This window comes from Notamacropus eugenii, chromosome 4, assembly GCF_028372415.1.
Source record: "Notamacropus eugenii isolate mMacEug1 chromosome 4, mMacEug1.pri_v2, whole genome shotgun sequence".
NCBI lineage: Eukaryota > Metazoa > Chordata > Mammalia > Diprotodontia > Macropodidae > Notamacropus > Notamacropus eugenii.
Window position 1 is genome coordinate 5499450 of NC_092875.1, and position 25775 is coordinate 5525224.

Below are 25775 nucleotides of genomic sequence, written 5' to 3' on the forward strand. Positions count from 1 at the left end.
GCCATGTGGCCAAGGCTGTGCTAGGCTCTGCTCTGCGTCCAGTGAGACAGACCTTTCCCATAAGGTTTTCAGGTCACTCTGGGCTAGAAATCTCCTCCACTCCTGTGGCTTCTGCTGCTCTAGAATTTGTTGAAAGTCCTTCTTTACAGGTTTTTTATAGGCTGTGGGGGAAGAGCTAGTGTATGTGCGTCTTTCTACTCCACCATCTTGGTTCCGCCCCAACAAAGCATTTTTTGAAAAATGTTTGTGTCAAAAATAATTTCTGTGTAACAGAGTGTATTCTAGAAATCACAGCATTTATGCACACAGAGAAGGGATAACGTGATGAAAGCTTCTAATTTACCACAATTTTATCATTACTACAACATTTATAGAATTTAACAATTCCCTTGTGTTTACTTTTGTCCAAATCACTTTTGGCCCTTTTGATCCCATCCTCAGTGACAAGGCTCACTTTCCTTCTCTCTATCAGATGGCTCCCAGAGACTCCTCCTTGCCTCGAGGAATGGTCCGGTTATTGGTACATTTTAAGTGGACCTGGGTGGTTCTGGTGACGACAGATGATCTCAGGGGTGAAGAATTCCTTCGGGAAATGACAAGGGAAATGGCAAAGAATGATGTCTGTGCATTCTTGACCAAGAAGGTCCCTGTGAGTGAGAGAGGCCATGAAGAATCAAAGCTGTATTTTATCCCGAGGACTGTTGCATCTTCACCTAGGGTAGTTGTGATTCATGGAGATACAGATTCATTAATGGTTCTCAGATATTCACAAATACCATTTGCTCCAACATCTAAGTTGTGGATCACCACTTCTCACTGGGACATCACCATGAGGCCTTATTATTTTGATAGTTATGCTTTCAGTGGTGCTCTCACATTTACATACATGACGAGGGAGGTTCCTGGTTTTAAATCTTTTCTCAGGACAGTGAACCCTAAGAAAGAACCAGAGGACATCACACTTAAGGAGTTCTGGTTGTCAGCTTTCTGGTGCAATGATGAATATGAAAAGGTGCAGCTAGAGCAGTGTGCACCAAACACTACTTTGGAGGCTTTGCCCATATTCCTTTTTGACATGACCATGTCTGACCTGAGCTATACCATCTACAATGCAGTGTATGCTGTGGCTTTGGCCCTTCATGAAAAGCTTCTGATGAAATCAGAGATTACCTCTGAGGAAACTGGAGAAAGCTGGGTGCCCCAACCTTGGGAGGTAAGTTTTCTTTAGGAACTGGTCTTGTCCACTGCTGACTCTTGGTATTTTGGCCATGGAACTTACAGAGAGGGCTTCTCTCACTGAATTTCTGAACTTCACAAGCGATAACACAGAGGAGTGATCACAAAACTCATATTCTGGAAATTATGTCTTTCTCCATTTGGCTCATGTTAGTTTTATCTTTGGGGCACTTTCTGATTCCACTGATAACATATATTGAACTTTAATCATCTAAAGTATTGATTTTTTTTCAAATTGCCTCACACATATTATACTTGGGAAGATGACTTTTTGAAGTCATGAAACACTTTAATTTTTGTCTATTATATTTCATTTTATTAACCTTATTTCTCCATTTCATTTCTAGGATCATATTGAAATTCACTGTTTTTCACTCAGACCTTCAACATCTGGCTCATGCCCTAATTTTCCAGTCTTCTTTATTCTTAAACCACACTGTCATATACTTGGAAGTTGAGTTGCACTGTCCTCCTTAAATTTCCTCATTCAAAACACTCCATCCATCTACTGCAAATATGTTTATTGACTGTCGTGAATATCTAATATTTTCTCTTTTCCTTTTCCGGTGCTGTCTTCTCTGGCTTCCCTCAAAATCACACTGAGATTCTTTCCTTATACTTTCTAAATGAAGCCTTTTCTTATTCCTCAATGTTAATTATTTTCTTCTGTTTATTATCTCTATTTTCCCATTTTACACTTCTTTTCTAGACAGTACTTTGTATGTTGTCTACCCTACACACAGATTTTGAGCTCCTTGAGGGAAGGGACTCTCTTTTTCTTTGTTATGTAACCACATTTAGCAAAGTTTCTGACACATAGTAAGTGCTTCATCAATGTTTGTTGACTGCCAGGCCTAGAGGCCTGTGGGCTACCCGAGTCTTCTTACCTCTATCGCAGGTCTTCAGCTGGCCAAGCCGGATACTCGTATGAGAGAAGAGACCTCTCAGAGTCGAACAAGGGTTAAGCTTTATTCAGGGTTCTGGTAACAAGTACAGGGGGAATTCTTCCTTAGGAGGGAGAGAGAAAGATCTCCCAAGGAGGCAAAGATCTTACAATAAGAGATTGGAAATAGAAGTGTAAGTGGGGAGAGAGGGGGAGGGGAGAGCGGAGAGAGGAAAAGCGGAGCCTTCTGTCCTGTCTGCGCCCCTCCCGCGCTAAGCCTTTCAGGCTTTCCTGATCCTAATTAAGCTCTCCAGCCGCATAGTTTGCACCTGAATACCGTGCTGTTAGATAACAATAGGTGTGCCCAGATCCAGGACAATCTCGAGGGCGGGGAGAGCTCTCTCCCATCACGTTTCTCACGGGAAGAGGCGGAAATACACGAGATAGCTCGGTTCACCTCGATTCCCAGTCGTTTCCTGGGGGCCTCGTGAGAACTCTAAGATTTAGAAGTCCCCACCTTTACTCGCCCGAGACTGTCCACATGGAATTGAGCTTCCATCCCCAGCAGTTGACTCTTGGCAAACTGATTTGAACTGTCTTCTAATCTTCTCTAGGTTTGGGGGGGTTCATCTCCATAATACTAAAACTGGGTGTCCCCCCAGTGTTCTGTCCTCAAATTTCCACTCTTTTCTCCAGTAATACTTCACTTTATGGTTTTAATAACTCCCATGGTTTCAATGATAATTGCTATGCTGTTGATTGTTGAATGTTAGCCACCCCTAATGTCTCTATCACATGTGAAATTAATCAAAAAAGCAAAATGAGAAAATTCTCCGAGCAACATAAAAATTTATAAATAGGTTTCCAAAGCTATTAATTAAGAATGGGTTAAATGACACTTCTTCTGGCCAGAATCATTAATTTAATATCCAAAGTACTTTTATATGAATAGAAGAAAGAAGAGGCAAATATTATATAATTGGTTATGGGATAGGCAATATCACAGGGTTTGAAAATCACAATAGCGCACATATTGGATGAAGATTACCTCTCTATCTCTCAGGAATTCCTTTGTGAATCTATAGGTCACAGCTGCATCCTGAGGTCACTAGTAGCAACTTAGGTATATGACAAACTGTTATCTAGAGGGTTAAGTAAGACATCGCTTTAAAAGATTGACAAGATTAGTTAGTTTACTTTCTCAAGGATATAAATATGGCAGGAAATGTGGAGATAATGTTTTGTGATAATATTCAGCAAAGAGCTTTTTTATAATTAACTTTTCTTGTGGAAAAATTTAGTCCTTCGATATCTAACTTCAGACAAAGAGGAGATGAAATTTATAAACATGAAATTCTATACTCAGAGACAGAAAAGAAGCTTTAGGTTGGTTACATAGAATATAGAATCTGGTTGCAGAATAAAATCACTTCACACAGCAAAATCAAATATAAAAATACATTATCAAGAACTAATTCATTCATCCCTGTTGACCTCCAGTTTTGCCTCTTCAGCTATTACACATCTTAAATAGGATGTCCTGTACATGTCTTGAACTCCACATGACCAAAAGTGAACTTAACATTGTTCCCTCCAAGAAGTCCTTTTTCCAAACTCCATCTCTGAGATAGTGTTCAAACTACTTGACCGATAACTTTTGGTCCACTGGGATGCATTCTTTCAAAAATACATGTTATGATGATATAGTGATATACTGAACACAAACTGAAAGGAAAAGGGTAGTGAGGCACACAAGGCAACTCTGACCTTCAGAACTGAGGATCTTTCTTTGATCTTCTTTCTTCATAAGACCTCACAAGGCTCTATGAAATATTTTGTAAGTAAATTGACAAATAAATGGACAGTACCTCTCTTCCTCAAAGAACCTTTTGGTTCTGTTGGCTAGGTCATGCTGTTGGCTTGTCTTTGGCTTGCTCCTTAATGACAAGTGTATTTTTCACCACTTCCATCTCCAGCCTCAGTGATACTCCTATGCTGGGTAACTACTGGGTTCTTTCCAAAAGAGCAAAGATCTCTAGCCTTGGACTGGCAGAAGACTTCTATGCTCTGCTCCCTTAAGACTTCAGTTCTGAGACTTGTCAGTTCCCAGGCCTTTCACTTGGATAACTCTTCTGGCAGCAAGACAGGGACTTCAAGACTTCACCCTTACTAATAATGACCATCCTATTAATTTTCCAAATCCTCATCTCTGCAGGCTAAGTCATAACCAGGGTAAGATAATCTGCCCAGTAATCTGTGGGATTTAGTATTGTCCATTTAAAAAAACGTTGTTTTTCTGTTGGTCTATATGATTGAATGGCTGGGGCAAGAGGAATAAGTCAATCTGTGTTCTATATGGAAGTATGTCTCTTTTGTTTCCTCTGCTGGACATTTCATATGCAAAGGAAAATACTGAAACTCCCTCGCTCTTCCAGTATCAATTATTTAACAATTATATGATTTATTATGTGCCTTCTTTGTGCCAACCTTTTTACCAGACACTGAGGAATTAAGTACAAAGAATTAAACAATCCTTACTTTTAAATCATTAAATTAACCAGCATTTATTAAGCATTTACTGTATACTAGGCAGTGAATTCAGTATAATGGATACACAGGAAGGGAACAGATTGTCCCTGTCTTCAAGGAGCTTAATTTCTAATGGAGAACAGAACATATACATACATAAATACATATTGTTTTCATTTTAACAAAATGCTATATTGAGGCAAATCTCCAAGCAAGATAACATTTACTAGCAAGTGCTTTCTGCTGTCAATAAATGTGTTAATGGCTTGACTCCATCTATGCCAAAGACCCCAAACAAAATAATAATTTTCATTATATAGGTTTTGGAGAGGATAGACAAAAATAGAACAGAAGAGATGATATCATGAGAGAGAGGCACCATGACTTGTTGAAGAGTCGAGGCACAAGGAACAACATGATTGACTGAAAATTTGGTAATGGTGTAAGCAATGACCCCCTATTTCTCTCCTAAGACTTAAGAATTGCTTATTGTTTGAATGTAGATTCAAGACAATAGGCCAGATTTTTAGACAGCAAACCATTCGTTCTTGAAGGATAATTTGGTGATGGAAAGATATTATGCCCAACTTCCTTGCCTTTGTACACATTCCCTAAGGCCAGTTAAATTCCTTGAGTCAAGAAAAGCTGGATTTTTAGTTAACCCTCTATAGTCCAGCTGAATTCTGAACTAAATTCAGAGACAAGGAACTGTGACTAAAGGAGTTACAGGAAGAAAGCAGTTATAGAACAAAATCAATTTCCTGTTAGCAGAAGAAATAAATAAAAGAAACAAGATCATGCTTAATCTTGTATATTTACTTCATATACATAAAGTACATAAATACAAATAGAACATTCATGTTTTAAGCTTACCAAAAATCCAGTAGCACCTCTGGGTTACATTGTTCCTTATTTTTTGCTTTCTTTTATACTAAACTGAAACTTACATGTACTAAGAAGCTCATTCAGAGAACATTGTTAGGAAAAATTGTGACATTTGGGCAGTGGTTAGGCTCTCTGAAATGATTTACATTTATATTTCTCCCTAGCTAATCCCTGGCATAATTGTCAAGGCAAAGTTCAAGTTATCAGAAACATTTGGGTAAAGAAAAAAAGTATTATTACAGTTCCTGTTGTTTGACAAGAACCAGAAGGAAAAGTTAGCAAAAGAGAACTTTTCTTTGAATTTTTCTGTCTTTGAAAAAGTAGATACATCTAGCTAGATCAGCCAGACTATTCTGCAGATGATATTCCTGTACCTCCCCCTTCTCTGTCTCATCTCAATCCTTTCCCATTATCCTTTTGTTTTGATCTCCTCTCTGACCAGTGCTATGTGGCTCAACTCCTAATGAAGCTTTCCAATGAAGAAATCAAAAGAATTTCTACTCATATAAAATGCTCTAAATCATTATTGATTAAAGAAATGTAAATTAAAATAATCTTGGGATGTCATTTCATACCTATCAGATTGGCTAAAATGATTGAAGGGGAAAGGGACAAATGTTGGAGGGGAACATGCAACAACTGAGACCCTAATTGGTTGTCAATGAAATTGTTAGCTGAAACAACATTTTGGAGAACATTCTAGTATACCCAAAGAGTTATCAAACTGCCTATACCCTTTGGTCCAGCAAGACCACTACTAGTTCTATTTCCAAAGATGATTACAGAAAAAGGAAAAGAACTTATATGTTCTAAAATATTAATAGCAGCTCTCTTTATGGTGGCAAAGAACTGGAAATTTCAGGGATGTTCATAAAATGGGGAATTGTTGAACAAGTTGTGTTATATGATTGTCATGGAATACAACTGTCCTATAAGAAATGATGACTCTGAGTATCTTAGAAAAACCTAGATAGACACACAATATAATGAAAAGTGAAATGAAATGAACCAAAACAAGATTGTATATAGTAATAGCAACACTGCATTAAGAACAACATTAAGTGAATGTCATTTTGTCTAATATAGAAATTCAAATTAAGTACAAGGACATAAGAAGAAAGACAATGTCTTCATCCAGAGAAAGAACTGATCAAATATATATAGAACGACTTTATAGAGATGAGTGTATACACACATACCTACATGTACATACATATTTTTTCTTTAATGGTAGCCATCTTTAGGGTGGTGGAAGGGAAGAGAAAAGGGCAAAAAGTAATTTATATGATAACTTCATTATGTATTTAAATGGAATAGCAAGTTGTAAATAATAGGTTTGCAGTTTCATGTGCAATCATACTTTTATCATACTATGCTATAGATATGTTTATTTTACTCCACAAATTAAATATAAAATAAATATTTTTTTAAAAAAAGAAAAAAATCTGAACTGGGAAAGTAAGGTTCATAATGAGAATGAAGACCGGATTTAGGAGTAATAGGACACTGAGAAAGACGGAATGGGAGAAGTGTGGGATAAGGGAAACGTTCAGTCGATGAGCAAGAGGCACACTTGTGAAAAATCATTATGTCAAGCAACAAGACCATTTTTGTAGGTAGCTGAGCATGAGAAAATGACAAGTGAATGACACTAAGGAATGTATGAGGTTATCGATAGGTATGTTTCTGTCAGTTCTCCTAATATGAAAAAAAAATGAAATAAAAAAAGATAAAGACTGTAATCCCTGAGCCCTTTCTTTTGGAAGAAATAGAATGTTCTGAGGTCAGGAGATGACAAGCCAGGTTTGGACTGAGTGATAAATGTGGATATCATGAAGGTAACAATAAAATTTGCTTAAGGAAAGTGCTTGAGGGAGGATCGAAAAGTAACAATGGTGAGTATTGTGACTTCTACACTATGATAACTGAATCAGGAGATAGAAGATAAAGTACAGTCAGGAAAGGGAAGGGAAAGGAAAGGAAAGGAAAGGAAAGGAAAGGAAAGGAAAGGAAAGGAAAGGAAAGGAAAGGAAAGGAAAGGAAAGGAAAGGAAAGGAAAGGAAAGGAAAGGAAAGGAAAGGAAAGGAAAGGAAAGGAAAGGGGAAAGGAAAGGAAAGAGGACAGGAAAGAGGACAGGAAAGAGAAAGGGAAAAGGAAAAGGAAAGGGGAAAGGGAAAGGGGAAAGGGAAAGGGAAAGGAAAAGGAAAAGGAAAGGAAAGGAAAATCAATGTTTTCAGGGTGGATTCTTGTCTCAGTGAAGGCTAGGAGATGAATCAGCAAATAGTAAGCTTAAGACAAAAGTTTGTTAATTATGGGACAGGCATTCCAGTGGGTAAGATGGGAATTTATATTAAATACCTGCTGTTCAGAGACCTTTAAACTCTCACATTCTAGACACTGAGGACCTGGAAAAGGAATCAGGATCTACCACAACTTACTATTTAACGTGACTATTTATAATTTGTGACCAAACTGGTGCTCTACCTTGTTCCTTTGGAATAAAGTATCCCTTTCAAAGACATATTCTAGTCATGTGTCAGATCCTACTAAGATCATGGCAACTTCAAAAGCATCTCCTCTCTAGACAGATATATTCCCCTACAAGAAAATTTTTTTCTCTAATCATGTTGACACATTTTAGGTTTTATAAGGAATAAGAAAAAAATAATGCTGACAATTAATGATAGCTCTCAATTTTAGAACACCTTAAGATGTACAACGCACTTTGGCAAATTATCTTATTAGATGTTTTTACCTCATTCTACAGAAGAAGGCGGAGAGAGGATAAATAAATTCCCTAAAGACACTGAGTAAGTAGATGAGGCAGAATTCCAGCTCACATGTATCATCACTTCAAACAAGGACAGAAATCTAAGTTAGCCAGCCCCAACATCCGTGGCACGCTGCACAGATCTTATTGATGGGAGAGCCCGGGCCTCAGACAACAAGAAATGACCGATTTCTCTTCCCTTTCAGCTCCACTCATTTTTGAAGGACCTTCAGTTTAACAACAGTGCTGGTGATCAGGTGTTTGTGGATGAGAAAAGAAGCTCTGAGGCTCAATATGACATTAGGAATTATATGTCCCTCCCAAATGGTGCTGAACTTTTGGTGAAAGTGGGAGAATTTATCCCCAAGGCTCCATCTGGTCAAGATTTCACAGTATGCGAGGAAGCCATCGACTGGGGATGGTTAGGCTCAAAGGTCAGAGATTATTTGTCTATCAACTAATATGTTCAGTCACAAGAACACATCTCATTCTAAGGCTCACAAAATATACATAGAAAATACGAAAGCTTCTGTTTTCCTTTTGCCCTTACAACGAATATTTGGACAAATAAGAGAGAAATAAGCAATCAGGTATTTGTTTCAAAATACAGCAATATTCATCCTCACAGGAGATAGAAGAGGAAAGGACTTAAAATATCAACTTGTCTACTTCTTTATTTGACAAGCAAGAAAACTAACATCCAGAAGGGTTTGTGATTGACCCAAGGCCTTCTGACTGCAACTCCATTGCTGTGAACCCACTTTGCTGAATCTTCAGGAATGGTGGTGGAACTTCCACTCCATTCAGTTGAGTTAGAATAATATTTCATTCTGCTACTGGCCAAAGTTTTATTTTTATGGAAAGCAAAATTATTGTAACCTCTATTTTCCCAATTTGGCCAAATATCTAAATGACCTCCAATAGGTTGGGTCTCCACAGCACCCTAGCTCTTATAAATCTCTGAAGAATCCCGTCCCAATGATTTTCACACTGATGAGTTAGTGTCTCTAGTTCAAGGCTACAATCTCCCTATTAGTTATCCAGCGGTAACCTGGAAGGCTTATAGTGACTACTTCGCTAGAATTAGCTTCAAATTCCAATTTTTGGATGTTTTCCCTAATTTTGACTAATTTTGACTAATTAACATCAGTTAGTTTTTACAAAAATATATTTTCTGAGAAGATATGGCAAAATGAAAAGGACAAAGGTTTCTCCCTATTCAACACTTTGAAACATGCTCTCTCTTATACCAGATCCACATGTATGTATGTGTATATGCACATATACACATATATTCATACATATATATGTATCTGTTTATATATGTACATTACCTACATACACATACATGTATAAACACATATATGTGCGCACGCATGTGTATATATGTATATATATCCCAATTTTGTAAAAGAATTTAATTTTCCAAATACATTTCAAATAATTGCCTCTTATGCAGTTGGACTTCGGTATTGTCTCTCAGGGCTTTGTTGGCTTCAAATCATTGGTAAAAAATGCTGGTGTAGATTGTCATCAGTGAATTTATGATGTATCACTCTCTCAACCTTGTAAAACTCATACTATATAAGACTTTTTCAACTAAAAAGAAGACAGAAGAAATGCAAAGAGGCAAAACATAGGGGCCTGTTGTTGCTTGCCACATGCTGACTTTGGATGGGGAGGGCCCAAAACCTTTAAGGACCAAGAGCTTTAAAGCATGTCTCTCCCTCAGAAAACAAAAGCCATTGACATTTACTGCCTTTTGAATTCATTCTCAGTTCTTGCTCATTAGGAACCAAGCAGCACATCATTTTCATATAATAAGACTAGTTTAAACCTTGAGAACGTAAAGGAATGCTTGTAATGGGAAACAAAACCTTACACAATATCACTCGTTTTTGGAAGCAAGTAGCCCAGTCTCTTTCATATGGACTGCCTACAGGCAAAGAACAGTACTGGTCTCATTTACCAGATCCCTATTCACTCCTATCCTACAAATTTATGGTCTTTGCATTGCGTTGGTCCTTCGTTGCAAAAGAAGGCTGTGCCCTCAGAAAAATGATGACATGACTTGCATGTGACTTTGTTTTGAGTGAGGGAGAGCTGTGCAGGTCACCAGCCTCATTTCTCCTCCAGAGTCATCTGAATCCAGTGACCTGATATTCCACAGGATGACTGGAGATGACGCAGGATGCACTGGGCACATTAAAATATTAAATATAATGTTGGATGACTGCCAACCTTTCATTCAGCAACTTGAGTCATTAGTTATACAATGAACCACAGTATATCATCAGTCTGAGATGTAAGTGTTCTAAGATTATACAGTCCAAAGTTTTTATTTTGTAAGTGATAAAACTCAAGCTCAGAGATTGAGTTTCAGCCAAAATTTCGCAACTGATAACAGACATAGGACTAGAAAGATCACTTGAATGGCATCCACTGATAGAGGAGCCAGGTATAGACCTCAGAGTGGTTTTAGAGGATACACTTGCTTGACTTGCACCATCCTTCAGATATATTCTTTTAGTAATGCGTTCTTTCCATTCTCCTGGTAATGACTCAGACCCCCCATTCTGTGTGCAGTGACAGCTGTCACCCTGGATACAGGAAGACTACTGAGGAGAGACAGCCTGTTTGCTGCTTCAGCTGTTCCCAATGCCCAGAAGGGGAGATTACCAGTGAAACTGGTAAGTGTTTGGGGCAATTCTTTGAGGCCTTTGGTGCAGAATAGTGTGAAGATCAGCTTTGGGAGTCATATAGAATCCAAAGTAATATCACTGCCCAAGTAATAGGATATAAACTGCTATGTTTGGTGGTTTCCCTTTGTTCTAGAAGAGGAACAAAAGGACATGACTATGTTAGAGTCAAGTTACAGTGCGTCTGACTGTTATTGATCAGACCAACACATGTTCAGAATGCTCTACTGCAGGTTGGGCACAAATAGTTCATGTGAACATTCAGAGTGGATTCTCTAAACTTATGAATTTCATGTTTCTTTTGAGCTACTTGTATTCTGTTTTGTCATAGAGTACAGCACTTTCTCTGATGAGGGAACATCATGCTGAGATGTCCTATCCCAATGTCTCCCATGTCACTCATTCAGTTCTAAAGTTCTTTACAGAGACCTTGAGATTATCCTTGTATTTCTTCTTCTGACCACCATGTGAGCACTTGCCTTTTGTAGGTCCTCTGTATAACAGTCTTTTGTGCAAGTGTGTTTGCCATTTCAACAACAGATCAGCCCAATGAGATTGCACTCTCTGCAGTAAAATCTGAAGGAAAGAAAATGAGAAGCAGTTTAGCTCAAGATGTGATCATCAGAAACTTCCTAAGAATTCAAATGGCAGCAAGTCAATTTCCTGGCATGATACTTGTATTCTATCCTGGTTTCACAGGCATACAACAATAAAGTCAGCACAACAGTTCTGTAGACCTTTAGTTCGATAGGCAGTCTAATAATTCTTCTCTCCCATACTTTCCTTTGGAGCCTCCAAAACACTAAGCTATCTCCAGAAATGTGTGCATCAAGCTCATGATCAATGTGGGCAACACTAGAAAGTATATTGCCAAGATAAGTAAACTTATACACATTATTCAAAACTTCTTCCTTAACTGTGTCTGCTGGTTCTACAATTGGATGATGTGGTGCTGGCTGGTGGAGCATCTGTGTTTTCTTGCTGTTAATTGTTAAGCCAAAATCAGCATAAGCAACAGAGAATTAAGGTAACATTGAGTTCACAATCATCTGCAACAAAAAAAATCATGTTATCAACTGCTCCTTTACTTCAGTCTTGGCTTGCTGTCTTTATGAGTTAAATAATGTATTATCAGTGTGGTAGCTGACCTTGACTCTGTGTTCATCTTCAGTGAAGGAATTTCACAACATTGCTGAAAACATCGTGCTACAAAACAATGGGGAAAAGCACACAGTTTTATTTTGCTTCATTGTTGACCAGGAATGCAAGAGAGCATTATCAATTTTCCAGTATCCAGACAAGCCTGCTGTGGTGAAATTGATGCTCAATATTGATGAACTTCTCCATAAAACCAAATTTTGACTTAATTTATCATAAACCTTCATGATGGTCAGTATCAAAGGCATTGATTAAAATGAAGAATATTCTGCACAATCCTCTGTTCTGCTCCTGGAAATTCTCCTGGAGGTGTTAGGCAGTAATACCATATTGCTCATTTCTTGGCCCCTTCTGAAACCACACTGGCTCTTGGGTAAATGGCTATCTTCTGGGTGGATCAGTCTGTTAAGGATGACTCTGACAAGAATCTCGGCAGCAATGACTGTGAGAGAGAATCCTTAAAACATTCCACCTCCCATCCTGTGATTGTCACAGGACAATATAAACTTTTGTCTTTGTTGTTGTTGTTGTGTTTGTGCTTTGTTCTCAAAGAGGGCCATGATATCAAGATGATGACATGACTTGCAGTTGACTTTGATTTGAATGAGGGGGAACTGTGCAGGTCACCAACCTCATTTTCTTCTCATGAGCCATCTGAATCCAGTAGCCTGATATTCATCAGAAAAGCTAAAGATGGCCCAAGACGCAATGTGAGACCTTGGTTTTTTCATTCTAAGGTCTTATAGTATTCTCACTTTGAGTGAAATATACTCATTCAGTGAATAGGCTTCCTCCACATGGGATGATACCTTTAATAAAAAAAGAAATCAAACTTTGAGGTGAAGATGCTCAGGGTTCCTGGGAAAAGAGAAACAATTACTATTTAGTATTTAAATCCATTCTTTATAGAGGTTGACAACGGAGGCATCTTTGAACTCCTGGGGGATAACCTTCTCTTTCCATACAACCAAAGGATTTTGTATGAGTGATGCCCCTCCCATCTTGTAATTCTTAGTTATAAAAGAATCATCATCAAGTACTTTTTCGCTGGAGAAGAGTCTAGTGGCATTCAAAATCTTTTATTCATTTGGAAATTTGACTAGATAGTGATTGACTTCAACCTGAGGTAAATGGTTAATGACTTCAGCATTAATGAATGAAAGTCTTTTGAGATATGGAAATACTGAGCCCATCTCTCCAGGGTGGTGTCCTTAGCACTCATTAATATGGCTCCAGCAGCACTTAGTAGTTGAGATGACCAAAGATTTTGACCAACAAATAGCCTTTAGGACATCATAACAGTGATTTGAATTATTCCTATTAGTAAAACCGAATTTCATCTGTGGCTTACTGAAAAATCCTGCATCTCTCTAAGTTTCATTTACACTTCACTTTTGAGTACTGCCTTCTCAGAAATGGATGAACTATCTTGATGGTAAATCTCGTGGAGTTCCCAATTTTCTTTCAGCAGCCTCGAAATTCCCCAATCATTTTTATCCAACCATTCTTGATGCAAGTGAATGTTCTGACTTACATGATTAAAGCAGTACTGTACACTCAGTCCCTGAAAGATGCTCACTTTTTCGTACTACTCCACTGTTGCCAACTATATGTTAACTCAGCTGTTGCTTCAAGTTAGCAAGGAACTGTTACAGTCAGAGAAGCACTCTAATACTTTGAAATTAAGAACTCTGGCAGATGTTTTGCCTTGGGGTCACTGTTTTCATTGCATGTGCATACTTACATTGAGAGGATAAGTCTATGATCAGTCTAGCACACTGCACCACACATTGACTTTGTCACTCTCACATCCTGTCTATCTGTTATCCTTACAATCACACAGTCTATTCAATGCCATTGCTTGTTGTGTGGATGCACCCAAGAAGTTTTATTGCACTCAGGTAAATGGATGTCAGTGTTAGTGATAAGAAGGTTATGAGATGTACAAGTCTTCAGGAATAAGAGTGAGATACCATTGCTGTTGCTCTTTTTGAGTCCATTCCTTCCAAAGACTCTCTGCCAAGTTTGGTTGCCTGTGCCTGCTCTTGTATAAAATCACCCAGAATTGTCCTCTTTGGATACAGTGATGATGAGGGTCTCTAGGTTTTCAAAAAAAAATTTGTCCTCATCAGAGGTCATCATGGTGGAAACATAGACTCTGACGATGGTATGACACTTTCCTCTAAGTGTCAATTGTGTCATCATAAGTCTGGGGTTCATTCCTTTTGTTTAGGCATGCAAGCTAATTGACTAGATAAACTTTGACTGCAAATACTAACCAGCTTCATATTATTCCCATGAACTTTGGCCAGTTCAGAAAAACATACATCCATCTCCAACTTCAGCAAGCTGACCTTCATTTGTCAGCCCTATTTAGATATGATACCTGCTGAGTTTTCTGGCAATAAGTGCTATTCCTCTTTCAGGTCTCCTGTAATTCATGTTGTCCATGAGTGTGCATACATTCTATGTAACTATGGTGAATGGAAGCATTGTTCAGAAGTTTTTGCACCTTTTTTGATATTTTGACACAAAAAAAAAGCCTCCTTGCTGAGAAAAACAAACCAGTGCTGGGAAAAAAATAATTTTTAGACCATTTTTCCAGTCCCTTCCTCACAAAAGTGTGTGAGTAGTGTGGCCCTTAGGGGGCTGTTCAGACACTCAGGAGGCAGCCACATCCTACTGCTACTTCCATTGTGAAGACCACCCTATGGCCTGGGCTGCCTTTGTACAAAGCTATGACTAACAGTCCCAGTGGATCTGCCCCTAATATATAGCACTTGCCTGTCATCACAGGACTTTGGGAAAAGTAAAAATGGCAAAATTATAGGAGTTTAACAATTTCATTAAACAGAATGACAGGAGGCACAGCCAATATGGCAGAGTAAAGGCAAGGACTTCCCTGAGCTCTCCACCAAACTCCTCCAAATACTTTTAAAGATGACCCTAAGCAAATCCTAGAAAAGCAGAGCCCACAAAAAGATGCAGTGAAAAAAATTTCCATCCTAAGACAACTTGGAAGATTGGCAGAAAAGTCTGTTGCAACAGGTTGAAAGAGGAGCACAGTGCAGCACAGATAAAACCAGAACAGACCAGGCTCCAACAAACCTGAAGCAGGCCTCATGGTGACTGAAACACTAACAACAGTGATGGTTTCCAGTCTTTTCAGCAACCCCAGGGACAACTGAGAAGGTCAGCAGAAAAGCTTTGTCACAACTGTGTGAAAAAATTGCAGTCTAGTGTAGGTTGTGCCAACATGGCTTGGGCACAGGCAAACAAGTTGCAGACCTTGGGAGTGACTGAATCAGCAGCAGGAACAGCAGTGGCTGCTTCAAGAGTTCTCAACCCATAGAGGGTATGGGGGTTGAACAATAGGTCAGAAGGAGATTACAGGAGTTTTTTTGTTAACACTGATCCAAGACTCTGTTGCTTTCCCCGTACACAGATCTGCATTATAACCCTGGATGGCAGTCTTAGGCTAAGGAGGAGCACTAGCATAGGTCAGCTTATAGCTACAGTGAAGAGGGGACCCTCCGTCACAGTTCCAGGGCATAAAAGAGTGCTTGTCACTCACAGAGCAGAGTACAGACCAGGAGAAGAGTAAACATCTCTTGTGAGGTCATACCAACTTGGAAGAACTGAAAACTTGCAGGTCCTTAGAACTGTTTTTCAAAGCAGCTGCACAAAACTCCTGAAGCTTGGGATACGGTGCTCTCTGCCCTGAAAGAAGAGCCATTTAACACAGAGCTAAAAGTCAAGTAGTATCCTAGGAAAATGAGAAAACAAGAGAAACAACCTCTTACTATAGAGAGTTACTACGTTGACAAGGAAGATCAAAATACACACTAAGAAGAATACAATAAAGTCAAAGTTCCTACATCCAAACTCTCCAAGAAAAATATCAGTTGGCCTCAGGCCATGAAAGAATAGCTCAAAAGGGTTTTGAAAATCAAGTAAGAAAGATGGAGGGAAAATTGGGAAGAGAAATGAGAGTGCTGCAAAAAAAATCATGGAAAATAAGCCAACAGCTTGATGAAGTTCACACACACACACACACACACACACACACACACACACACACTGAAGAAAATAACACCTTAAAAATAAATTAGGCCAAATTGCAAAAGAGGTCCAAAAATTCAACAAGGAGAAAAATTGCCTTGAAAAGAAAGAATTAGCCAAATGGAAAAGGACATTGAAAAATTTCACTGAAGAAATTAATTCCTTCAAAATTAGAATGCATCAATTGGAAGGTAATGGCTTTATGAGAAACCAAGAAACAATAAAAGTAAAACTAAAAGAATGAAAAAAATAGAGGATAATATGAAGTATCTCATTGGAAAAATGACTGACCTGGAAAACAGATCCAGGGGAGATAATTTGAAAATTATTGTACTTCCTGAAGGCCATGAGCAAAATAAGAAACTAGACGTCATCTTTCAAGAACTTGTCATGGAAAACTGCCCTGATATTCTAGGACCAGAAGGTAAAATAGAAATGGAGAAATTCCACCAAATATCTCCTTTAAAAAGATCCCCAAAAGAAAACTGCTAGCAGTATTATAGCCAAATTCCAAAGTTCCCAGGCCGAAGAGAATATATTGCAAGCAACCAGAACGAAACAATTCAAGTATTACAGAGCCAGTCAGGATAACATAAGATTTAGCAGCTTCTACACTAAAGGATCAGAGGGTTTGGAATACAGTATTCAAGAGGCAAAAGATCTAGGATTACAAGCAAGAATAACCGACCCAGAACAATCGGTTATAGTCCTTCAGAGGGGAAAGTGAATATTCGGTGGGATAGGGGACTTCCAAATATTCTTGATGAGACCATCAAAGTTGATTAGAAATTTTGATTTTCAAATGCAAGCCTAAAGAAAAAATAAGAACAGAAAAAGAAAAGGGAAATCATAATGAACTTATTAAGGTTAAACTGTTTACATTCTGACATAGGAAGAAGATATTTGTAGCTCTTAAGACTTTTCACGTTACTGGGGTAATTAAGGAGTAAATATAGATAAAGGGCACAGGTGTGAGCTGAATATGAAGGAATGATGTCTAAAACATAAAATTAAGGAGTGAGAGAAACGTACTGGGAGAAAGAGAACGGGAGAGATAAAAATAAGATCAATTATCTCGCATAAAGAGGTGAGAAAAAGTTTTTACTGTGGAAGGGGAGGAGGAGGAGATGAGGGGGAATGAATGAACTATTCTGTCATCAGAAATGGCTCAAAGAGGGAATAATATACATACCCAATTCGGTATCAAAATTCATCTTACCCTACAGGAGAGTAGGAGAGGAAAAGAATAAGAGAAGAAGAGTGATAGAACAGAGGGCCGATTGAGAGAGGAGGTAAACAGAAGCAAAACCGAGGAGGGACAGGATAAAAGAAGAGAAAGAATAGAATAAATGGGTCAATAAGATGGAGAAAAATACAGTTAGCAATAGGAACTGTGAAAAAAATCTTGAAGCGAGTTTCTCTGGTAAAGGCCTCATTTCTCAAATACATAAAGAACTGAGTCATATTTATAAAAGTATAAACCATTCTTCAATTGATAAATGATCAAAAGAGATGATTAGTTTTATATGAAGTAATCAAAGCTATATGTAGCCATGTGAAAGAATAGTTCAGCTTATTATTGGTTGAAGAAATATAAATTAAAATAAGTCTGAGGTACTATCTCATACCTATTAAATTCGTTAAAGGACAGAAAAAGAAAATGACAAAGGTTGGAGGGGAGGTGGGAAAAATGAGACACAATTCTTTATTGGCAGAGTTGTGAACTGATTCTAGCATTCTGTAGAGCAATTTAGAACTTTGTCCAAAGGACTATAATCTCTTTGACCTTGAAACACCACTAGTAGGTCTGTATCCCAAAAGATATATACTATCAAAAGGAAAAGGACCTATCCATACAAAAATATTTTGGCAGCTCTTTTCTGGGGGCTGAAATTAGAATTTCAGGGGAGGTCCATCAATTGGGGAGTGGATGAACAAGTTGTCACATGTGACTATGATGGAATACTATTAATCTATAACAAATGATGAACAGAATGCTCTCAGAAAAAGCATGGAAAGACTTGCACGGGCTGATTCACAGTGAAATGTACTGTACGCAAAATAATAGCAATATTGTAAAATGATCAACTGTGAATTACCTAGATACTATCGGAAACACAACAGTCCAAGACTTCTTTGAGGGACTTAGGATGGAAAATGCTATCACCCCAGAGAAACAACTGATGATGTCTGACTATAGATTGGAGCACACATTTTTAACTATATTTTTTCAGGAGGTTTTTATCCGTGTTTACTTTCATAACATGACTATTATGGATGTGTTTTACATGACTACACATATATAACCTATGTTGAATTGCTTGCCTTCTCAATGGGGAGGGTGGAGGGAGAAAGGAATAAAATGAGGGATTCAAAGTTTAAAAAATAAATGTTCAAAAATGTTTAACATGTATCTGTAGGAAAATAAAATACTAAATAAAAAAGAAAAGACCATGTTCCTTTTTCAGCAATCATCTTTTGAAATAGACCTAGGAGTGATATTGCTGGGTCACAGGGGTTCCCAGGTATTTATATATTGAAAATTAGGTTGATGCACACATATCCAGAGCTGGTTCAGTGTTTGGGAGACTCCAAAGAAAAATATGGGAAACAAGAGACATTAGGCTGAATACCAGTCAGTTGTGCTGACCTCACTGTTGTATGCCTGTGAAATCTGAACAGTCTACCAGTACCAAGCCAGGAAACTGAATCACTTCCATTTGAATTTTCTTAGGAAGATTCTGAAGATCACCTGGCAGGACAAATTATCAGACATTGAGGTCCCTTCTTGAACTAATCTGACACAAATTCAAACTCTAAGCACTGAAGAGAGCCTGCTGCTTCTGTCTTCATGACCATTGAAATAATGAGCTCTCATCTGCTGATTCCACCAAAGGAAGTCTCCATATGCTTGGGTTAGACGCCCCTCTAATTCACTGAATGGTTTGAGACTCTTTCCGTACACTGAATCTGGTTCAACCCATCAGCTCAATGGTTTACCAGGCCATGGCTACTGCACACTACAGCTTCTTGGAGCATGGATGAGAGTTAGGTGGATTAGGTAGATCCTAAAGGTGGAAAGTAGCCCAGAAAAAGACTCAGCGGCCCTTCTGTGAGAAGTACTGGTCTTCCTTGAGCACACCTTTCCGGCATATGTTATAAACCACCAAGAAAAGCCAGGTTAAATGTCTGAGACAGCTGGACATAAATACATGGCCAGAGAATGGTACGTGATATTACTACATCTTGTCAAATATCATTGTGTGTGTGTGTGTGTGTGTGTGTGTGTGTGTGTGTGTGTGTGTAACTTTGGAATTCGTTGTGTGACATGGGAGATACTGGCACAGGACAGCTCAACATGGCATGCCCACATCACAGAAGGTGTTGTGTTCTATCAGAAAAATAGAATTGAAATAGCTCAAAGGAAATGCAAGATGCTCAAACTTACAGAATCTACCCCAAATGTTCATGCAAAGGATTTGAGCACCCTCTGTGGTAGAGAATTCTGAGCTCTTTTTTGGTCTGATCAGCCACAATCAGACACACTGAAACTTGACTACAACATAGTGATGTTATTTTGATCATCCTTGAGAACAAAGGACAACAACTATGTGAATGTATGTGTGTGTTTGTGTATGTGTGTATATATTTATATGGATATATACATATATATGTGTTTGTATACATGTATATATGCATGTGTTTATGCACACATGTATATAAGTACACATAGTGTGTAAATTTATGTAAACACATATGTATTGTGTGTGTGCTTGTGTGTATCTATATAGTGTGTCTCTGTATAGAGTTTTCCTTTTGTGGATCATCAACTACTGTCCTCATTTTGGCACTGAGCACAGTGAGATAGGGAAAAGGATTATGTTGGAGCAAGTTCACTCCTGCTTCACAGAGGCAAATGCTAAATAATTAGTGTGAATATGTATGAAGGGGAAATCAGTCAGTGTTGTCAGTGTTGATTTCCTTGTAAGTTCGAATTAAGAAAACGATGTAGAAAATGTTAATAATGCACAGAAAACTTACAGTTGGGTTGTACATATTTTATTTCAAAAAAGCACTTGGGAAAATTTTACCATCACATCAATGAATGAAGGTGACTAGAATTTAGACATGTCTGTATATCTGCAGATGATCATGTATCTTACGTGGTGGAGCTTAGACTCCAAAAAATGGCAGATTTCTTCTGGATAGAAAGTCCAAGAAAGGAATTGTTCCAAGGGAGGGCTAAAGTTGTGGATCTCACTGAATGGAGTTCAGCTAGGCAGAAAGCCTAAGGTGGGTGTTGGAATCAGAAGGGATGAATTCCAGGTGGGAAGCTGAAGTTGGAGAGTAATTTGGAGATAGGGTGACTGAAGATAATGATTGGAAGCTGATGGGAAAATAATCTTATGAAGAAGGGAGGGGGAAGAAAGATCTAGTCAGATGGGTTGCGATTGAAAATGGAGAATGAGAGATAGTGCCAGGACTCAATTTTAATGAAGTGGTTGATTTCTCATTTCAAGTCCTGCTGGGAAGAGGTGTGAATTCCTCTGGGTGGAATGAACAATACATAAAAGGAATTGTTACTCTTCTCTGAGAAGTATAAGTTGGTTTCCAAAAATCACCCCCTGAAAGGAATCAGTTTCATAGAAACATGCCAACCTAGGGAGACTTGCTAGAAGACTAATTATAGAATCTCCTAGGTGGGAGGGATCTTAGCCATCATCTTTTTCAAATGTCTCATTTTGTTTATGAAACTGCTATTGGTGAGTTGAGTCCTCCAAACCTGATGTGGGCTACGTGAAGAATAATGCCCGTGTCTTTTGACTTTGGGTATAAAGCTCTTTGACTTTGGGTATAGAGCTCTTTCTATTAAGTCATAATGTTCAGTTTACATAATGAGTCAGGGATATGGAATAACTCATGATAAACATATACCATTCAGGGAAATAACACACTGCATAGGTGATTATCACAACCATGAGCCCAGAAAAAGACTGAATGGTGTAGCAGAAGTGGTGCTGCTCTTGGATTCCACAAGCCTTGGGATCAAGTATTATCTTCAAATATTGAATTTGTAACTCAGGACAAATCAAGTTATCTCTCAGCACTCCATGCAACTTTCCAAGATGGGAATCTTTAGCCTTTTTGTGTCATGGCAATCTGAGAAGATTATGAACTTCTAATAATGTGTTTTTTTTATTTTAAAATAAAGAAAATATTTAATTTCAGATAACATTAATTAAAAAATATGTATTTTTATGTATACAAATTTGTGGACCCTCTGAAATCTACTTGGAGATTCATCAACACCAAGTTAAAGATCACTGCTCTTAGTACTTTTCCAACAAGACATCTTTCCTTGAATTGGTGAATGATAACAGCTAACATGTATATTGTTTGTTAAAATTCACAAATCACTTTACAAATTTTATCTTATTTGATCCATCCCTTAGATGACAGATGGTATTATGTCCATTTTGCACTTGAGGAAACTGATGCAAACAGAAGTTAAATGAGTTACCAAGAGTCAATCATCTAATAAAGGTGTCAGGTCACATTTGAGCTCAAGTCTTCCTGATACCTTGTTGCCTCCAAAAGTAATAATAAAGACCTGAGAAAAATTCACTATACTGGAGAAACCGCAACTTCATTTTTAGGAACAAAAGTGAAAATCTTTAAATGCTCACATAAGGAAGCCTCATGCCTAATAATGAAAACATGTTTGAGTACGAAAATAAGCTAATTGTACAAGGCTAACAATGAGGCATAAACAGGCTTTTCTACGAAAGCTTATCACTTGATTCATGATGGAGTTCCTCAGGGATTAGGACTGGGATTATTTTCATTTTTTTGTTAATAAATCTTTTAAAATATTTATGTGGCAGTAAATCCTGTATAACAAATGATCCCCTGAATTCAACACACAGGCGATTGATTCTAGAACACTTAGCTTATTTAGATCATACACTATGTTAATAACAATACCAGCCACTATCTTCTAGATGTGGTAGACTAATTACAGACTAGGCAAGAAGCAGTAGGGTTTATTAAGCTTCTGTTACCACTAGGCTCAATGCTAGGTGCTAGGGGTCCAAAGAATGAAAAAAATAGTTCTTGCATTCAAGGAGTTCACCTTTTAATAGGTAACATAGTATGTGAATAGGAAGATAATGATAAGATGTACAGAATAATGGGAAAGTAATCTCAGAGAGGAGGTCACCAGCAATAACTCCTCCCGCACAAGATAGGATCTGACTAGATTCTTTTCTTCTTCAGATGCGGACTACTGTGAGAAGTGCCCAGAAGATGAATATACAAAAAAGGATAGAGATCACTGCTTCCCCAAGGTTGTGACTTTCCTGGATCTTGCAGAGCCTTTAGGGACAACTCTAGCATTGATGGCTGTGTCCTTCTCTCTCCTGCCAGCCCTGGTTCTCTGGGTTTTTGTAAAGTTTCGAGACACTCCCATAGTCAAGGCCAACAACCGGACTCTCAGCTACACTCTTCTCATCTCCCTCACTTTGTGTTTCCTCTGCTCCTTGCTCTTCATTGGCCGTCCCACTGCAGCCACCTGCCTCCTCAGACAAACAACTTTTGGAGTTGTCTTCACTGTGGCTGTGTCTTCTATTCTAGCAAAAACCATTATGGTGGTTCTGACCTTCAGGGTAACAAGACCAGGCAGTAAAATTAGGATATGGGTGCAGTCTAGGGTATCCAACTCTATTGTCCTCATCTGCTCTGGCATTCAAGTGATTCTCTGTGGCATCTGGCTGGGAACTTCTCCCCCTTTTCCAGACCTGGACCCGTACTCAGAACCTGGTCACATCATCATTCAATGTAATGAGGGCTCTGATATTGCCTTCTACTGTGTCCTGGGCTACATGGGATTCCTTGCCCTGGGAAGTTTTACTGTGGCTTTCCTGGCAAAAAACCTACCTGATACCTTCAATGAAGCCAAGTTCATCACATTCAGTATGCTGGTGTTCTGCAGTGCGTGGGTCTCCTTCCTCCCCACATACCAGAGCACTAAGGGCAAAGCCATGGTTGTTGCAGAGATATTTTCCATTTTGGCCTCCAGTGCTGGGTTGCTGGGCTGCATCTTTATTCCCAAGTGCTATGTGATCCTGCTGAAACCAGAAAGGAACACCCAGGAGGGGATAAAGAGAAAAGTGAATGTCGAGGGCTGAAATTATTCTAGGATATGTCTTCCTAAAAAGTTTCAGTAGTAACCCACATCAGCTTGTAATGTCTATGATTTGCTACCTAAGTGATATTTGAATTTCGTTTGTTTTTTTATTTAAATTTATTTATTTAAGTTTTCAACATACATTTCCACAAAATTTTGGGTTCCAAATTTTCTCCCCATTTCTCCCTTCCCCCCATCCCTAATCCCCAAGCATTCTAATTAGGCCTATCACCAACCTGTTCTCCCTTCTAACATCCCTCCCTTCCCTTATCCCCATCTTCTATTTTGTCCTATAGGGCAAGATAAATTTCTATACCCCATTACCTGTATTTCTTATTTCCTAGTAGCAAGAACAATACTCAACAGCTGTTCTAAAACTTTGAGTTCCAGCTTCTCTTCATCCCTCCTTCCCCACCCATTCCTTTTGGGAAGGCAAGCAATTCTATATAGGCCATATCTGTGTAGTTTTGCAAATGACTTCCATAATAGTCGTGTTGTGTAAGACTAACCATATTTTCCTCCATCCTATCCTGCCCCTGTTTCTTCTATTCTCTCTTTTGATTCTATCCCTCCCCAAGAGTGCTCCATCCTCCCACTGCCCTCCCTTCCAACATCCCCCCCATCCTGCTTATCCCTTTCTCCCCCACTATCCTATATCGTAAGATAGGTTTTCATACCAAAATGAGTGTGCATTTTATTCCTTCCTTTAGTCGAATGTGATAAGAGTAAGCTTCATGTTCTTTCTCTCACCTCTCCACGTATTCCCTCCATTGAAAAGTCTTTTACTTGCCTCTTTTATGAGAGAAAATTTGCCCCATTCCATTTCTCCTTTTCTCCTTCCAATGTATTTCTCTCTCACTGCTTAATTTCATTATTTAAAGATATGATCCCATCCTATTCAATTCACCGTGTGCTCTCTGTCTCTGTCTGTCTGTCTGTCTGTCTCTGTGTGTGTGTGTGTGTGTGTGTGTGTGTGTGTGTAATCCCACCAACTACCCAGATACTGAAAAAAGTTTCAAGAGTTACAAATATTGTCTTTCCCTGTAGGAATGTAAATAGTTCAACTTTAGTAAGTCCCTTATGACTTCTCTTTGCTGTTTACCTTTTCATGCTTCTCTTCATTCTTTTGTTTGAAAGTCAAATTTTCTTTTCACCTCTGGTCTTTTCATCAAGAATGCTTGAAAGTCGTCTATTTCATTGAAAGACAGTTTTTCCCTTGAAGTATTATACTCAGTTTTGCTGGGTAGGTGATTCTTGGTTTTAGTCCCAGTTCCTTTGACTTCTGGAATATCATATTCCAAGCTCTTAGATCCCTTAATGTAGAACCTGCTAGATCTTGTGTTATTCTGATTGTATTTCCACAATATTTGAATTTTTTTTTCTAGCTGCTTGCAATATTTTCTCCTTCGCCAGGGAACTCTGGAATTTGGCCACAATGTTTCTAGGAGTTTCTCTTTTTGGATATCTTTCAGGAGGTGATCATCGGAATCTTTCAATATTTATTTTGCCCCCTGGTTCTAGAATCTCAGGGCCGTTTTCCTTGATAATTTCATGAAAGATGATGTGCAGGCTCTTTTTTTGATGAAGGCTTTCAGGTAGTCCCATAATTTTTAAATTGTCTCTCCTGGATCTATTTTCCAGGTCAGTTATTTTTCCAATGAGATATTTCACATTATCTTCCATTTTTTTCATTCTTTTGGTTTTGTTTTGTGATTTCTTGGTTTCTCATAGTCATTAGCCTCCATCTGTTCCATTCTAATTTTTAAATAACTATTTACTTCAGTGAGCTTTTTGACCTCCTTTTCCATTTGGCTAATTCTGCTTTTTAAAGCATTCTTCTCCTCGTTGGCTTTTTGAAGCTCTTTTGCCAATTGATTTAGCTTATTTTTCAAGGTGTTATTTTCTTCAGCCTTTTTTTGGGTCTTCTTTAGCAAAGTGTTGACCTGCTTTTCATGCTTTTCTTGCGTCTCTCTCATTTCTCTTCCCAGTTTTTCCTCCACCTCCCTAACTTGATTTTAAAAATCCTTTTTGAGCTCTTCCATGGCCTGAGCGCATTGAATATTTATTTTGGATGTTTGGGATACAGAAGCCTTGACTTTTATGTCTTTCCCTGATGGTAAGCATTGTTCTTCCTCATCTGAAAGGATGGGAGAAGATATCTGTTCACCAAGAAAGTAACTTTCTATAATCTTAATTTTTTTCCCATTTTTTGGTCATTTTTCCTAACCAGTAACTTGGCTTTTGGGTCCTTTGTCAAGAGTAGGGTATACTCTGCGAATCTGTAAGATCTCAGTTCCTCCAAGGTGGCACAATCAAGCGTGTACTGGTCTGGGTGCAGAGAGGAATTTTTGTGCCCGCAATCTTAGC

General features: G+C 38.4%; 1 protein-coding gene across 1 annotated transcript in view; it reads left to right on the forward strand.

Moving 5' to 3' along the window:
* Positions 1-23456, forward strand: part of LOC140502130 (vomeronasal type-2 receptor 26-like) — a 37277-nt gene extending 13821 nt beyond the window's left edge. Inside the window, exons 4-7 of the mRNA XM_072606480.1 lie at positions 375-1213; positions 8510-8737; positions 10870-10993; positions 22499-23456. Coding sequence (XP_072462581.1) covers positions 375-1213; positions 8510-8737; positions 10870-10993; positions 22499-23409 — 2102 coding nt within the window. The 3' untranslated portion in view covers positions 23410-23456. The remainder of the gene's footprint in view (positions 1-374; positions 1214-8509; positions 8738-10869; positions 10994-22498) is intronic.
* Positions 23457-25775: the final 2319 nt, after the last annotated feature.